This window comes from Pongo pygmaeus, chromosome 12, assembly GCF_028885625.2.
Source record: "Pongo pygmaeus isolate AG05252 chromosome 12, NHGRI_mPonPyg2-v2.0_pri, whole genome shotgun sequence".
Classification (NCBI taxonomy): domain Eukaryota; kingdom Metazoa; phylum Chordata; class Mammalia; order Primates; family Hominidae; genus Pongo; species Pongo pygmaeus.
This window is the reverse complement of record NC_072385.2, coordinates 70200148-70217471: the sequence shown is the minus strand read 5'-3', so window position 1 is coordinate 70217471 and position 17324 is coordinate 70200148. Positions and strand designations below refer to the sequence as shown.

Here is a 17324-nt window from a genome sequence, read left to right as displayed (position 1 = left end):
TTACGACTGGGCGCAATGGATCACACCTGTAATCCTAGCACTTTGGGAGGCAGAGTTAGGCAGAATGCTTGAGCCAGGAGTTTGAGACCAGCCTGGGCAACATGGTGAAACCCTATCTCTACAAAAAATTTAAAAATTAGCCAAGTGTGGTGGGGTGAGCCTATAGTCCCAGCTACTCGGGAGGCTGAGGTGGGACGATTGATTGAGCCTGAGAGGTTGAGGCTGCAGTGAGTCATCAACAGGCCACTGCACTCCAGAGTGGGCAACAGAGACCCTGTCTCAAAAAAATATATAGAGTATTAAATTTAATTTTACTTAAAAAAGAAAAGCAAAATTTTTTATAGGAATTATTAACCTTCAAATACGTGTTTCCTGACCATATATTATTTTCTAAAAGATCCCTCTAAAGTTAGGAGATTAGGAAGAATATATATTTTTTAACTACTTAATGACTCTTAAACAGTATTCTGGACTCTTTGTTTTGAAAGTGATAACTCTGATATTTTCTCCATTTCTCTTTCCTCCAAATTCCACTTTTTATCATATAGTTGTATTTTTACATTAACCAAGATAATACCCAATTTTTGCCAGGCACAGTATCCTGTGCCTTAGTCCCAGCTGCTCTGGAGGCAGAGCAAGGAGGATTGCCTGAGGCCAGGAGTTCAAGGCAGACATGCACTATGATCATGCCTGTGAATAGCAACTGCACTCCACCTCCGGCAACACAGCAAGTCCCCGTCTTTAAAAAAAATACTCTATTTCTTTTCTAATCATAATTTCTATGGTTGTTTTGCATTAGTTACTCATAAGTGGATTGCTCACTACCATGATTCTTTGTTTTTTCATTCAGATTCTCCATTTCTGATAAGTCTTCTATTTACATTCATTGTTAAGCAGTTTTTTCACGAAGGACTCACAGATGCTATTATTCTCTGAAGACTTACGTGACTGAGAATATTTGCCTGTTGCCTCTAAACGTGACAAAAATCTCAACCAAGTATAATATTCTTGGGTCACACTTCTAGATTCTTTTTTCTTTTCAGAGACTTTTTATTGAATTATATCTTTGAGTACATCTTCTGTTCCTATTAGTTTAATGCTGAATCATCTGTCTTCTATATCAAATACATATTTCTAATTGCCTTAATCTATCTTTCATGTGCATTCACTGTGATTATCTCAAGTCTGTCTTGATTTTCACAGTTGTTTGTCTTTATTCCATGCCTGTCACCTGTCCTACCTCTTCCCCAACTGACACATAGCTCAATGCTATTATATGTGGACCCAAACCCACCACTGTGATAGCACACCTAGGTTGGTCCATGTCTGTAGTGTTTCGTATGTCAAAATTACCTCTTAATCCATTCTCACAGTAAAACTCTCAACAGAGTGCTAGGACCTATGAAGTCATTTCAATATTTTCAATAACCTCTTACTTATGAAGAAATTAACACAATATTACAAATGGAACTCTTCTTACATCTTCCTTCTCTTTCCTTTCGTATTCAGACTGCATGCTCCAAAAAATTATCTCTTGCTGTTTAGTTTATAACGAGTTGGCAGACTTTTTATGTAAAGGGCCAAACAGTAGTATACTTTGAGGGATATATGAACCCTATCACAAGTAAACCCTGCCATTATACTGTGAAAGCAGCCATCGGCAATATGCAAACAAATGGGCTTGGCTGTGTTCCAAAGGAACTGTATTTACAAAGATGAGAGGCAGGTTGTAATTTGCTGACTCCTGTTTTATACAATCAACTTTGGCAACTGCAGTCAAAGTAAATGTCCCCGGCCATGTACTGACTTGGAGTGGGTGGACTTAAATAGTGTTGTTGTAAGGATTATATTAATAGCCAACTAGCACAAATTTGAACTCAGCACCGCATAGCCCATGTGGAAGAATGAGTCAATGTAGGTAATGTGCTGACCTAGCAAGGTCTCTTCAGCACCAGCATTCTAACCAGTGCTATGCTCTACTAAAGGGATTCAGAAGGCTCTTCTGCTGTATGTAACCCCAAAGAATGGCAGGAATTTACTACAGCTATAACAAAAATCGTAATAATATTCAGTTACCTTTTGCTAAGAACTTTCAAATATTTCATTTGAGCTCAATAACTACCCTAGAAGTATGCATGGTAGGTGTTCTTTCCATGACAAAGTTAAGAAAAGTGAGAACTACAAAAAAATTTAAATTCCCATTCTTATAGCAGATTAGGAGTAGACTAGGACCTAAAACCATAATCTTTGATCTCTTAGTACTGGCATTTTTGGGGTAGCCCTTCTTTTTTCCTAATGGTAAGACTAATCAGAACACCAATATTTTTTGAAAGCCCCTCGCTACAGGTTCGCTCAGCCGGAAGTAAGAGAAAATGGCCCTATGCAGACATTAGACAACTGCCACAATGGCTCAATGCGGAACAGCATCCTCAACTGACATCACGTGATCTCATTTGCCTTACCACTCCCAGAACTAAGTTTCATTGTAAAAAATATAAGTTCATTTAGTAGCATGTAGCCAAGCTATGGTTGTAAATATTATTGGATGTCTCAGGTAAACACTGTTGTAAATTTATTTAACCCTAAACTATTTGTGTGGCATTCTTCATGGCTTATTACAGATATTCCTTAATTGTTCACTGAGAACTTGGAAAATTTTGAACCCACTAGATAGAAGAAGGTTAGCTTAGGGAACTGAGACTTGACTTGTCTACTCAAAGGAGCCTGATAAATAGGATCGTAGAATCTCATGTTGGAAAGAACCTTAAAAGTATGAGGAAATGTCACATACCTCCACTAATTCTCCCAAATCCAGGATGATTCTCTTACTAGTTTGATGGTGTGGGGTTCTGTTTAATTGTCAAAAGGAGGCATTTTGTTTCTAAATATATATTGTCAATGAAGGGCAGCATCACCTTCAAGGGAGCAAAAGTTGGTCTTTAAGGAATGAAAAAACTCTTAGCTAATAACAATGATTTCTGTCCCTCCAAAGCCCAACCCTACATGAAAAGTCTTATTCCTTAGCATTTAATTGATCTTGTTAGAAAAGTCTTATTCCTTAGCATTTAATTGATCTTGTTAGAAAGAAATTAAAATCACTTAATTTAAAATTAATTTAAATATATTTTTCCTGCTTTGAGAGGCAATAATGAAAAAAAGGTTGAGAAATGCTGTTCTAAAGATCATTTAGTCTACCTTTATCTAATTTGTATATCTCTACAACACTGTCATCAATAATAGTTAGCACTCATTGTTCCCTTATTATCTTCCAGACTTTCCCTTAAATTCTTGTTACATGGATTATTATATTAATTCTCACAACATCCCAGTGTGACAGGTACCATGATTATCCTTACTTACAAATTAAGAAACTGAAGCTAAGAAATATTAAGAATGTCCTCATATTCAAACTTTCGTGTTGTTATCCTCTATACCATACTGCCCTCTACACCAGTATGTATCTCCCTTTTCATCAAATATCTCTAGAAGAAAATTCCTTGTATCCTGAAGTGGTTTATTTCATAGTATGAAGGTGAAAGGTGTAGACTTTGAGGTCACATAAAACATACACACATCACACACATGGACTGAAGTTCTAATTCTAGTCTATCACACATTGTGGTTATTGAGCAAGTTATTTAATCTGTGTACTCGTCTATAAAATAGGAATTATATATGGTTACATAGTAGAATGTGAGGTTTAAATGTGATCATGTTTATAAAGCCCTTACCTTTGACTAGCACACATTAAATAGTAGTCATTCAATCCATATATTTATATGAATATATATATTCATTTATATATACGAAATATATGCAATCATCATTTGTAAAAAAAAAAAATTAAATTAAAGCAGGTGGTAACAGGGAGTATATGGGAATTCTCTGTTCTTTCTGTTTAATTTTGCTGTGACCTAAAGCTACTCTACAAATAAAGCTTATAATTAATTAAAAACCAATAAAAAAGTAAGAATCTCATACATTAAAACAACAAGATGCCAAATTTCATCTGTTTAACTGTCAGCACTTTAAAATACTGATTATTTCAACTGTGGGTATAGTAAGTAAATTTCACAAAAAAATAGTGACAGGAATATATGACAATACATATCAAGATTCCTTAAAATGTATACACACTTCTGACTCAGTAATTCCATTTATAGAAATTTATTTTCAGGAAATAATCAGATAAATGTACAGAGATATGTGTGATGTGTGTATGTTTTATACACACACAAATACAATGTTTATTGCAGCACTGTTTATAGTAGCAAAACACTGGAAATTGTTCATGTCTATATACAGCAGGATAGTTGAATAAATTATGGTAGTCTATCCTTAATAATGTGTGATGTAGAGCTATGTTTATTAACATAAATAGAAGGCCATAATATTTATGTCTTTAAAAAAATCGTGTGTTACTCCTGTAATCAGAAAGCTATTTTTGCTTTAGAAAAAACATAAGTGTTCCAAAGAACTATAGTGGCTGGGCAGTCTATGGATCAGGAAAACTTGAATTAATGGGAGGGCTTTAGTTTTAAACAATTTTTATTTTTAAACCTATGAACCAAAAGACAAATACATATCCTTCCATAGCAATAACCACATGTGATCAAAGTGTTCATTAAAGATTTCACAAAAGTGATGTATTTTTTTCAACTAATTCAACACTGCTGAGGCCCATAAACAATGTGATCTTTGAGGAAAGCTAATATTTGTTACCTCAGATTTAGACAGATGACCCTCAGTTTCCAGGTATTGACAAAACTCAAATACCTTTTTCTATAAAATGTAATGAGATAGAGAATAAGGACCAGAATCTACAGCAAGCTGAATACTTTTTTAGTTAAACATGCATATCTATGGGGAAGGAAAAGGAAAGAGAATTCAAAACAAAAGAAATGAGTTGTACTTATCCTTGTCTCCTCTAGGAGACAGATGCTTGAGAGCACTTACTAGAAGTAGAAAAAGATTACATCACCTGTCCATAGTTTTTTGAGTTCTACTAAGTTTATTTTTATTTTATTTTATTTCTTTTTTTTTTTTGAGACAGTGTCTCACTCTGTCGCCCAGGCTGGAGTGCAGTGGCGCAATATCGGCTCACTGCAGCCTCCACCTCCCAGGTTCAAGTGATTCTCCTGCCTCAACCTCCTGAGTAGCTGGGATTACAGGCGCACGCCACCATGCCTGGCTAATTTTTATATTTTTAGTAGAGACAGGGTTTCACCACGTTGGCCGGGCTGGTCTTGAATTCCCGACTTCAGGTGATCCACTCACCTCAGCCTCTCAAAGTGCTGGGATTATAGGCGTGAGCCACCACGCCTGGCCAATTTTATTTAATTAAAAAAAAAAAAAAAAAAGGACTCAAGCAATCCTTCTGCCTCAGCCTCCCAAGTAGCTGGAACTACAGGCATACACCTGGCAAGTTCTGTTAAGTTTAAATATGTAATAAAAGTGTAAAGGATTATTAAGGTTTTGTCTACATTGTATTAAACACAAAGGAAATACAAATATATTTCACATCCAGTGACACATTCTGAACATTTATTGATGTTCATATTTTATGTGTTATGGTCTTTCCTTGAGCTCTGAGCTCTGCAGATGTTATAAATCTGCCAAATAAATTCTTGATTATATTTTCTCTGCATGTTTCTTTTCAGACTTTGATAGAGTAGAATATCTAACAAAATTTTTCCTAGATTTTATAAAGTATTCATGAATGTAAACAGCCAAAAATCATCATATCTCTCTTAATAGCTGCAGTTTGCACATACTATGTATGCCCTTCACTACATAGTAAAAAAAAAAAAAAAAAAATCTTTGATTTTGACCATGTTGGTAAAGGCTGTCCTCATCCCACAGCTTTAATACAACTGTAGCTTTGTAATAGAAGTGTCTGTAGCCATCTCCAGTACATACTAATTTCTGCTGGTACTATAATCAAATATCCTTAAAGGCCAGTTACTTAGTACAGTGAATATAGGCACTGTATGTCTCTTAATCCTCGCCAAACTAAAGAGAGCCAAGCTTGCTGACAAGAAGCATGATGAGGTCATCAGCAGGGGACAGTCTGGAGTTTGAGGTCAACAACTGTCTTGATCAGGAGTATGGTGGGTCTGCAGATGCAGTTCACTCTCTTATAAAAGTGGTCTTCTACCCAGGTCCTCACTCACTGAATAAAAGTACCAGAGAACACAGCAAGGAGTTACAAGCAAAAGAAAATGAGAGTAATAAACAATTCCGAACAGATACCTCATCTAGAATTTGGGCAGAAAACACCTTTTGTACATCCCAAATGAAAAAAATAACTAATGTCTAGGGTGAAGAAAACTCTTAAGATTCATTCGTTCAATGTCACGCCTAATAAGCAGACTATCCCCACTCTTACCTCTATCTGTACAATGAATCCAGTCTATTTCTCTCACACCAGAAAAAAAGAGTTGTTAAGGTTATCACAGCAATGCAAATGGAACAGAGTGGGTATTAGGGTAGCTTCTTACATAATCATGATATTCTCTTTTTAACACTGCAGTTTTTACCCTTTTGATTTTTAGACAAAATATCATTCATAATTTAGAACATGAACAACATACGCAAAATGTAAGGACTTCTTTTACTGCTACTGCTATATTTAGGAGGCAATGCTGTTAAAAGAAACCAGACTGCCAGATGAAAAACAGCATGGATGCTTTGGGCCACACCCCTCACTCACACACACAATTAGCTATGAAAGGGGCTTTAAGGAAGAAAAGCAAGGTATACAAAATTTGTTCATATAATGACCATCGAGTTATTTATATTTATATTCTGTCAATTTTGTTTGGTATCCTAATTTACTGATTAGTATAACAACTTTTCTTCAAATTGCCATTATGGTAAAGGAACCCTCATCCCTTGGCAGGAGTCTAAAGAGCCCTTATACCCATGGTATTCCTTCCTAAATGGCCCTAACTGTGCCCACATAAAAACCAGCTCCTTCATCTATAAAATCACATTTTTCTAGGTGCTTCCAGTTAAAAGACTTGAGGTTTTGCTATTGTTCCCTCCTGCTTATTTCTCCTTTTGCCTTTTCATCCTTTCCCTAACCAGGGTCTGTTCAGATGTGTGCAGACCACTCTAGGCTTATACAACCTTTAAATCCAACTACCATACCAAAGAGTACAAGTCTCTTGGAATGCCATCATAATGAATCAAACTTCTTAGGATTTTTTAAAGATGTTAAAATTTCATGTATTCAATGATTATGACTATGAAAAAAATGCATTTGATAAAAAGGACTGAAAAAAAACAACATAGAAATGAATTGTGTGACTATAGCAATGGAACCTCACTTGCAAAAAACATCTTGGGACTGTGGTTTACTTTATAGGAGAAACATTAATTACCATTTTCTTTCATGTGTATAGGACTATTTAAATCTTCTATTTCTTTTTTAGTCAGTTTTGGTTTTTATTTACCTAAGAAATTTTCAGTTTTCCCCATTTTTCACGTTTGTTGTCATAAATTGTTCATTGTATTCCCTTTGTTTTCTGTTTGACTAATCTTGTCAAAGAAGAAATGTTTAGCTTTATTAATCCTATTTTATAATTTTGGTTTTTGTTACATTTATTTCCAAACATGTCTTTATTTCCTTCCTTCTTTCTTCAGATTTATTTTACTGATATTTTTTGCAAGTTTTAAAAATTTCGTGGCTCATAAATTTTGAGTCTTTCTTCTTTTCCAAGGAAAACATTTTAAATATATATATTTCCCTTCATAGCCCTGTCTCAGAACTCACTTCTGAATTTCTCACTCAAACTCAACATTTCCAAAACCAAACTCCTGATCTTTTCCCACATACCTGTTCTTTCTGGAGTCTTATCAATCTTGTCAGTTTTTCCAATTGCTCAGGTCAAAACACTTGAAGTCATGCTTGACTTCTCTATTATATTCTTTGTCCAATCTGTTAGAAAATCCTGTTGTCAGAACCTTTAATATGTCCAAAATCCACCACTCTATCTTCATTCCCTTTGCTTCCAATCTGTAACTGGCCACCATTGCTTACTCAATTACTGCAATAGCCTCCCAATGGGTCTCCTTCTCCTTGACCTTCTAAGGACAATTCTCAACACAGGATCTGAGTTATCCATTCACTAGGTAGTTTCAAATCATCTATTGAGTTCCCCTATTATTCAAGAGAATACTCTCAATTCCTTACAACAATCTACAAAGTCCTGTATGACCTGGCCACTTGCTGCCTCTCTGGCCCATTGTCTCATTCCTCTCCTTCTCATTCACTGCTCCAGCCAAACTGCTGGGATTTAACTAATATTTTGCCTTTTTAGTGAGGCCTTCCCTGGCAATCTTTTTTTTTTTTTAACAGTATGATTCTTTATTTTGTAAAACAAGCCTCCACTCCCCTAAAAAAACCTTTTTCATAACAATTTGTATTTTCCAGGGCCAAAGCTAAGGCTAGGGTGAGATGAATGAGGGAGAACAAGAGAATTTACCTAAGGATTAAAATTTAAGAAATCTGGCAATCTTATTTAAAACTGCAGTCCACTCACCCATCATCTAATACTTCCTAGCCCTGTCTCTGCATGTTCTCTTTCATGGCATGTATCATTACCTGACATATTATGTATTTTACCCACTTATTTACTGTATTAGGCCATTCTTGCATTGCTATAAAGAAATACCTGACACTGGGAAATTTATAAAGAAAAGAGGTTTAATTGGCTCATGGTTCTGCAGCCTGTACAGGTAGCATGGTGCTAGCAATTGCTTGGCTTCTGGTGAGGTCTCAGGAAGCTTTCACTCATGGCAGAAGGCAAAGGGGGAGCCGGCATCTCACATGGCAAGAACTGGGCAAGAGGAGGGAGAGCCACCAATGTTTAACCAACCAAGTATGGTCATTTGGGTCATGAGGGTGGATGCCTTATGGTTTGGTGCTGTCCTTGTAAACTCACTATCACAGGGAGCATCAAGCCATAAATAATCCACCCCCATGATCCAAATACCTCCTACCAAGCCCCACCTCCAACACTGGGGATTACACTTCAACATGAGGTTTAGGCAGGGGCAAATATACAAACTCTTTTTTTTTTTTTTTAATCTGTTTTGCCCTTTGCCATATTCCTAGCTAAGTGCTTGGCATGTAGTACTCAGTAATTAATTGTGGAGTAAATAAAAATTACTCCTTGACATTTTCATGAATTTTATGATCTAGAATATGGTCAATTTATATAAATGTTTATTCATGGGAAAAAAGTATAGTCTCCACTTGTTGGACTCTACACATGTCCATTAAGTCAAGATTTTAATTATACAGTATTGTTCAAATCTCCTATTTCCTGACACTTTGTTTGCTTAATCTATCAATTACTAAATGAAAGGAGTTAAAATTATTTAACTACTGACAGTGGACTTTTGTGTACACTGAAGCTATGTTACACACATTTAGAATTGTTATATCTTCCCAGAGAATTGATTTTTCTGTCAATATTGATCTCTAGTAATCTCTACTAATGATTTTGCCTTAAAGGCTATTTGTATTACATTACCAATATAGGCTGGGCACGGTAGCTCACGCCTATAATCCCAGCACTTTGGGAGGCTGAGGCGGGTGAATCACCTGAGGTTGGGAGTTTGAGACCAGCCTGACCAACATGGAGAAACCCCGTCTCTACTAAAAATACAAAATTAGCCGGGCATGGTGGTGCATTCCTGTAATCCTAGCTACCTGGGAGGCTGAGGCAGGAGAATCGCTCGAACCTGGGAGGTGGAGATTGCGGTGAGCCAAGATAACTCCATTGCACTCCAGCCTGGGCAACAAGAGTGAAACGCCATATCAAAACAAACAAACAAACAAACAAAAAACAAAAAAACCCATTACTACTATATTAGCCCTCTTTGGAGTATTTATCTGGTATAAATTTTTTTATATTCTCTGACATTTAAACTTTCTTTGTTTTTTTTGTTTTTTTTTAAATGACATATGGTCTTGCTCTGTCGCCCAATGCAATTGCAGGAACAAGGCTCACTGCAGACTTGAACACCCAGGCTCAGGCGATCCTCCCATCTCAGCCTTCCAAGTAGCTAGGACTACAGGCGTGTGCCACCATGCGCCTGGCTAATTTTTTAAAAAATGTTTTGTAGAGACGGGGTCTCACTGTGTTGCTTGTGCTGGTCTCAAACTCCTGGGCTGAAGCGATTCTCCTCCCTTGGTCTCCCATAAATGCCGGGATTACAGGTGTGAGCCACAGCACCCAGCCACCTTCTCTGTTTTAGATGTCTTAAAAAAAAAAAAAACGGAGGAAAAAAATCTGTTTTACATTAACAATGATTATTGAGTTTTTGATTCATTGCTAGTATCTCATTGTGTGTTTTCTATTTTCCATCTTTTTTCCCATGTTTCTTCCCCTGCATGCTGCACTTTCCCCTAATTCTTGCCATCTTTGGGGTTAATTTTTTTTCTTTATCCAACATTTTCCCTCTCCTTCGTTGAAAATTATATACTCTATTTCTTTCCTTTTAGTGACTACCCTAGAAATTCTGTATTTCACTTACTAAAATCTAGAATTAATAAATATCTTTATCTTCCTCTTGAAAAGTATAAGGACTTTAGAATGCTTTAACTCTCTTCACTCCTCTTCTGATTTATATGTTGTTATTGTCCAAGATTTTATTTTAATTTTTAACCCCCTGAATCAGACATTAGTGTATATGCTTTATATGATCAATTTTTGTTTAGGTTTCCACAAGTTTATGATTTTTTTTTTTTTTTTTTTTTGTCTACCATTCCTTTCTGCATCTCATGACTTCCTTCATTCCAGTTCTCTCAGGAAGGATGCTGTCCCATTCAAGGGTTCTAGATTTATGTATGGATGTCTGATACAACCTCCCATTCTGCATGAGCTCTCAGTTATGTCTCCTATCCTCTGAGTACACAACCTTTGTAAACCAAGCACCTATCTTACTGTGAGCCAGAAGATGCCCTCCAGGAGAATGTTGAGTTTGCTTACTCTTGTGGAATCAAGCATCCTTGTCATTTCAGCCTGTTTCCCTTACTTTACTGCCAGCTCAACCATGCTTTCAATAAATATTTTGAATATATTATCTAGCATTTTTGGATGCTCTGACCAGGAGTTTTTCTCTAAAAATCATTCTATCTTGTTGCCTTGCATGTTCTTAGGTTAACTTTTTTAGTATTCATGTTCTTTAAAATGATTTCATACAAATGTTGTATTTACTATATATGCTCCATCAGCGAAAAGTATAACTGAAAAAGCCATGTATACATGGAATTGCTTAAGAACTGTTTTAGTCACAAAATGATTTTTGTTTTGCCTATCATATATATTTTACATAAGCTAAAAGCCATTTCCAAAAGACTGTCCTTTTTTTCTGAATTCTAAGTGTAAATATTGACTCCAATATATTATCCCCAACATCTTATTGTAAAAATTTCCAACATAGAGCAAAGTTAAAAGATTATCTACCACATGTATTCTGACTTTATTGTTTTACAATATTGCTTATCACATATTTACCTATCTATCCCTCTATTTATCCATCAATTCATATTACTTTTTGTTGTTACATTACAAAGGAAAATGCAGACATCAATACATTTCCGCACCAATATTTCATAAACAAAAAATTTTATTTTTAGGCAATGAACCTCAAATTCCCCAAGTTTTGCTTAATATTTTTATAAGCATTTAAAAAGCACAACTCTCTGTGCCACAATCACATAACACTATTTGAGTCAGAAAACAACAGTCTCACAGTTAAGAAGGGGGAGAAGTTAAAAATAAATTATTAACTCTTTATAATACATTATATTTCCATGTTAGTAATAAGCTTCATATGTGGCACATTCATTTGAAATGTTTGCCCTTTCATTTCATCAATATTTAGGGGTTCCTATTATAGTTTCTATTTGTTTATGATGAAAAGCTCTCATTTGCCATCATTTCCCTGTTCAGTACTTGTGGAAGACTATTCAATTTCATGGAGGCAGCTGACTAATTACCTTTTAAACTTAGTTTAGGCAAAGTTGCATTTACCTTCTGTAGGTAAGTGTCTTCCAGTTTAACGATTTTATAAATTAGATTCTATCAACTCTTTAAAATTTTATTATAATAAACACTTTATTAGCTACCATATCAAGACTGTGCTTCTACTGTTTTCCTATCTTTAATGTTAGAAGCATAATTTACATTTCTAGGGAGCATTTCTTTATGAAAATTGATCACTTTGAATGCATACAAAAAGATGAGAAGTGAGTTTTAAAGTTTAGATTTGTTTGGATTTGGAAAAAGGCTTTCAGATAATTTTTTATATTTGTTAAAGTCAAAAAAGACCAAAAAGTGTAAAGCAATGTCTATAGAATTCCTCTCCTCTCAAGACAAAAAGAAAATTATATATAAAACATTTATTTTAATAATCTACATGGTATACTTGTCTATTATCACAAATTCATACTATGACCTTACCCTTCATATGCTGGATGAAATTAAAATCAATGTAATATTTTACTCTTTATCAAAATAATCCAATCCAGATTCAGGCAATCTGAGTTCCATGTGAGTAATTTTAGGCACACCCCTAATCTCTGTGGGGCAACTTTTCCTCATCTTTAATTTAAAATTCCCTATGATAGTCTTTACTGTTTAGGGATATTCCATTGTCTAATATGGTTTCTTTTTTCAGAGTATTAAAATATTGACTAGCCAAAGGACAGGGAGTAACGTAATTCTAGCACTTCACAAATACAAAAAGGTATTTGGCCTGTTTCTCTTCCCCTAAGCATGAGAACTTCTTGGTAGCACATTAAACGAAAGAATGGTTCCAACTTAAGCTATCTAATTTCTTCAAAACTTTTGTTTCTTTTTTCATAATACTGTACAGCCTACTATCAAAAGAAGAACTAATAAAACACTCATTATAATTGAAATAGTAGCAAAGTACGCAAAAGAAGAAACATGAAAAAGCTAGTATGCCCCAAGGGAAAACATCCAGTTCCAGATGTAACCATATAGAAAAGCTAGAGAATAATAATAATGATAACAATAATAGTGACCTTATCAAAGTATGTCCAAAAAATAATTAGAAAACCATTTGAGAAAAACCAATGAACAAAAAATTCACATTAGTAGAATAGCGCATCCTAGAGCCAGCAGGATGGCTACAAATATGATGCTTATGTGAAAACTAAATCACTGCATAAAATCTCAGAGGCCAGAGACAATGAGGACACAAAGAATAGGCTTCCAAAACTTCTGTTTCATTCACTTTCATCTTTTTGGGCTCTTTAGGCAGGAGGAGAATTCATTAATTTTCCCCAGAAACAGAGAAACAAATATTAGCAATAAGAGCAAAGAACAAAGCTCTAAGTCCAAATAAATGTGACATTAACCCCAGCACTTTTACTATATGTTCATTCGTAGAAGACAGCCTCATTTATATGAAGAGTCCTGGAATATGCTAATGTCATTCAGATGAAAAGGCAAGATTCAATTACATATCATAACCCTTGCAATATTTTAATGTTTCTCAGCTTCTAAAATTGCTGTTTTCCAGAGGCTTCACTGCTTGGTAGACTTCAAAATGCCACTTTATATATAAAAATCTAATTATAGAACATGAATATCTACACAACAATACAAATTCTCAAATCTTGACCAATCTGAAGTTTCCCCCTTCTTTTTGGCAGTCAAAAATAGTTACCAAACAGTCTACTCTTAAGTGAATAAAAATTTCCAGTTATTTTATAAGCTAGGATCTAAAAAATATACAATCAATAATAGATAAATGGTTTTAAGGGAAGAGTAAGGAACAGGGAATCAAAATCAGTTCAAAGATCTGACACCACCAATAACTTGTTATTTGATCTAAACAAGCCACTTATCTATGCCTCAGTTTACTCACTTGTCAAATGATACTACTACTTTAACAGGGGTTTCTGAGAAAAAAATAAGAGAATATACACCAAAGCCCTTGAAAGAGTGAAAAGCTCTATAACAGATTATATTATTAGTAAAATTAAAAGTCTAAAATCAACTCCTTGATGTAATCCTCCTTTTTGGTACACAGTTGAAAATTCTGTTACTTTCCATTATATAACATGTCATATATAAAAGAATACTATACATATATGTATACATATATGCAAACATACAGACATACATATGTATATGTATGTGTATATATATACACATAGTTAAAAATAATTTTTTATTTTTAATAATTTAATAATTTATTTAATAATTTAATATACCCTGATATTTACCACTCATCTTAATAGAACATTACTAATACCTTAGAGGCTATTACATGCTTATTTTATCATATTTCTTTTCATTCACTCCAGACTGCTCTAAATTGTGTGCTAATTACTCACTTGCTTTTACTTATAGTACTGCCACATTTACATATGTATCCCTAAATTATCCATGCATTCATCTTCCTTCTTTCCATCCATTAATCCTGCTTTCTGAACTTCATGTATATATATATACATGCTACTGTATTTTTCTTTCAACTTCTGCAATACTTTTCTTAGAAAAATTTCTTGACATTATTTTTCACATTTTCTAGGTTAACAAAATTTATTATACCCATTTAAAGCAGAGAAAATGGGGTACGGTGAAGCTAGAAACTTGCCACATTATATGAGCAGACAATGGACAAGTTTTTCTACAGTAATTCTGAAAGAAAAACAAACCAATGACTGTCTCAGAGCTTTACAGAACATTCACATCATTAGCTTCAATTAAAAAGAAAATATTTACTTAGTGCGAGTAGCACAATTCAGTTAATATTTCTACATTGACTTTACATAGCTTTCATATTAAAGAGGAAGGTATATTAAAAAGTACTGATGATATAAAACCCCCAAATAATATTCAAATATTTCCTTAAAATGAAAACCATAACAAATTAAATAAGACCAAAAGAAGATGTATATTTCTTTGAGGAGATGGACTGTTAGGAAACATGTAGCCTTACTATGGAATATTTTAATTAAAGAGGATGTCTCCTGAAATAAGTAATCAGTCTGACACCAATCAATCCAAACATTTCATTCACCTGAGCAAGTGGTGGAAGAATCTCCTTGCATATTTGCTGATTTGGTCTCTATATTCCAATATAGTGGAATCCAGAAGTGGTCTTGCTGGAGCATAGAAGGTTCCAAGGCTTGTCTCAAGCTGTGCTGTGGAATTCAAACATAGCAGCACTAAAACAAGTGAAACTCCTTCAATTACAACAAAATACTCATGTTTGCAGTCAGTCAGGTTTTGCAAACTTAGATGAAACGTGAACTTGTTGCAGGAAAGATGAAATTAAAATATGACAGCTGGTGCAAAAACAAACCTGTGTATAAACTTTCACTTGAGGCAAAGCTGACAATGACTCTGAGCAACAAAAAGCTATCAAAACTGAAGAAATCCATAATGAACCAACCTCTCACCACAAATGGGTAATTAAAACAGTGACTCATCAAAGTAACACAGTTCGAACTAGTACTTCCAGTAAAATCAACTCACAGTGTGCTAACATTTACTCTCTTTGGCTAAAAGGAGAAAACTGACCTTTCTTCATTGGGAATTGAAATCGATATAGCAGAAATGTTTTTTAAAATAATACAAATAAACAGCCATATTGGAGTAGAAATATATCTCTATTGCAATTTTAAGACAACCGTGAAAGTCCCTATATCTTCCCTAAGTCCTGCCCTAAACAGCAAAAGTCTTGGTTTTATCCAAGTGTGAAAGCTAAGACGTCTGGGAGAGGAAAGAAGGACTGGAGAGGCAGGTTTTGATAAACTAGAGGGCTAAGATTGGGGGAAAGGGCACATTTTGCCTGTTTCAGAATTTTACCAAGACATGCTCATGGGACTAGGTTTTTTCCCAGAAATACCTGGAAGTTAAGTAATTACCATAATGGTGAGAGTAAGAGTATGTATGAGAACACTACAGTTCACAGTAAGACTTCTCTGATTTTTATGCTACTAGCACTGGGTTGAATAAACAATTCCTTATTTAGCAAAACTCTTTAGTTTTAGGCATATTTGGGTTTGAAAGTATTAAATACCTCATCAGAGTAATTACTATGGACTTGGCTAAGCTGTTAGTAATTTCTTTTTTTAATCTCAAATCTAGACAGTAAAGTAAGATGAACTTTAGGGGTATTTTCTTTCAAAGCAGCAGTCAATTTAGATTACAATTGAATACAGCAATGCTATTGTGAAAACAAGCCAGATTCTCTTGCCATTGCTTGTTTTCTTGACAGCATGTTTCGTACATCTGAAATGTTCGAACCTACATGGAATACTCATAACTCCCAGCGCAGTTATAGATTCATTAGATAGCCCAGCTTGATGTTTAAGGCAGAAATGAAGATCTCAAAGATAACTACAATACGGCTACAAATAAAAGAGCTCACTGGGTTCTGCTAATAAAAGGAAAACAAATTACCATGTCAAATTTGTTAGATTCAGATAGAATAAGTCTCAAGAGAGAAAAAAAAATTCTGAATGTTTTAGAAATATGTTTTGCAGTTACTTGGGGGAAAATGCACATACCTACTTAAAATGTACATATTCTAATAACCCAGCATCATGCAAAAATTTTATTTTAATAGCCTAGTATCATACAAGCTTTTTATTTCCCTATCTCTCCAATATGGTTCCTTGAAAATATACTTTATTAAGGCAAGAATCTGATAATGCCCATTTGTGTATTCTCTAATAATCTTTCCTATAACACAGTAATCTTACAAGACAAATTCACTAAGGTGCTAGCAATTTTTCAGTGTGCTGAGGGTCAATATTTTATCTTTTCCATATTTCTTCTTTAACTGTAAATTTATGATCTCTTATATAGATTGTATGTAACATAAGCATTCTTTAGGGACCCTGCTCTTTAAAATTTTTTCTTTCATTTTTTTTTTTAAGTATACACTCAGTCATTACAGTATATCAATACTAAGAAATAATTAGTTAAGATAATTGCAGGCAGCAATATTATAGTAGTACCTTGTACCCTAAAATTATGGAGTTATACTCTTCTTTTTATTTTTAACTAATACTCATTGAGTACCTAAGTAGTGGGCCATGCACTAGGCATTTTCTCATTGTAAAAATACTGGAATTTCTTGGCCAGGCACAGTATGGGCTCACGCCTGTAATCCCAGCACTTTGGGAGGCTTAGGCAGGCAGATCACTTGAGGCCAACCTGGGCAACATAGTGAAACCCCTCTACTAAAAATAGAAAAATTAGCTGGGCGTGTGGTGCACATCTGTAATCCCAGCTACTCAGGAGGCTAAGGCAGGAGAA

The 17324-nt window shown here is 34.7% G+C and overlaps 1 protein-coding gene across 7 annotated transcripts in view; it reads right to left on the bottom strand.

Moving 5' to 3' along the window:
• WDPCP (WD repeat containing planar cell polarity effector) overlaps positions 1-17324 on the bottom strand; it is a 464584-nt gene that overhangs the window by 241068 nt on the left and 206192 nt on the right. For all 7 annotated transcript variants that reach the window (XM_063648672.1, XM_063648673.1, XM_054475134.2 and 4 more), the window contains exon 12: positions 15076-15199. In XM_063648672.1, coding sequence (XP_063504742.1) covers positions 15076-15199 — 124 coding nt within the window. The remainder of the gene's footprint in view (positions 1-15075; positions 15200-17324) is intronic.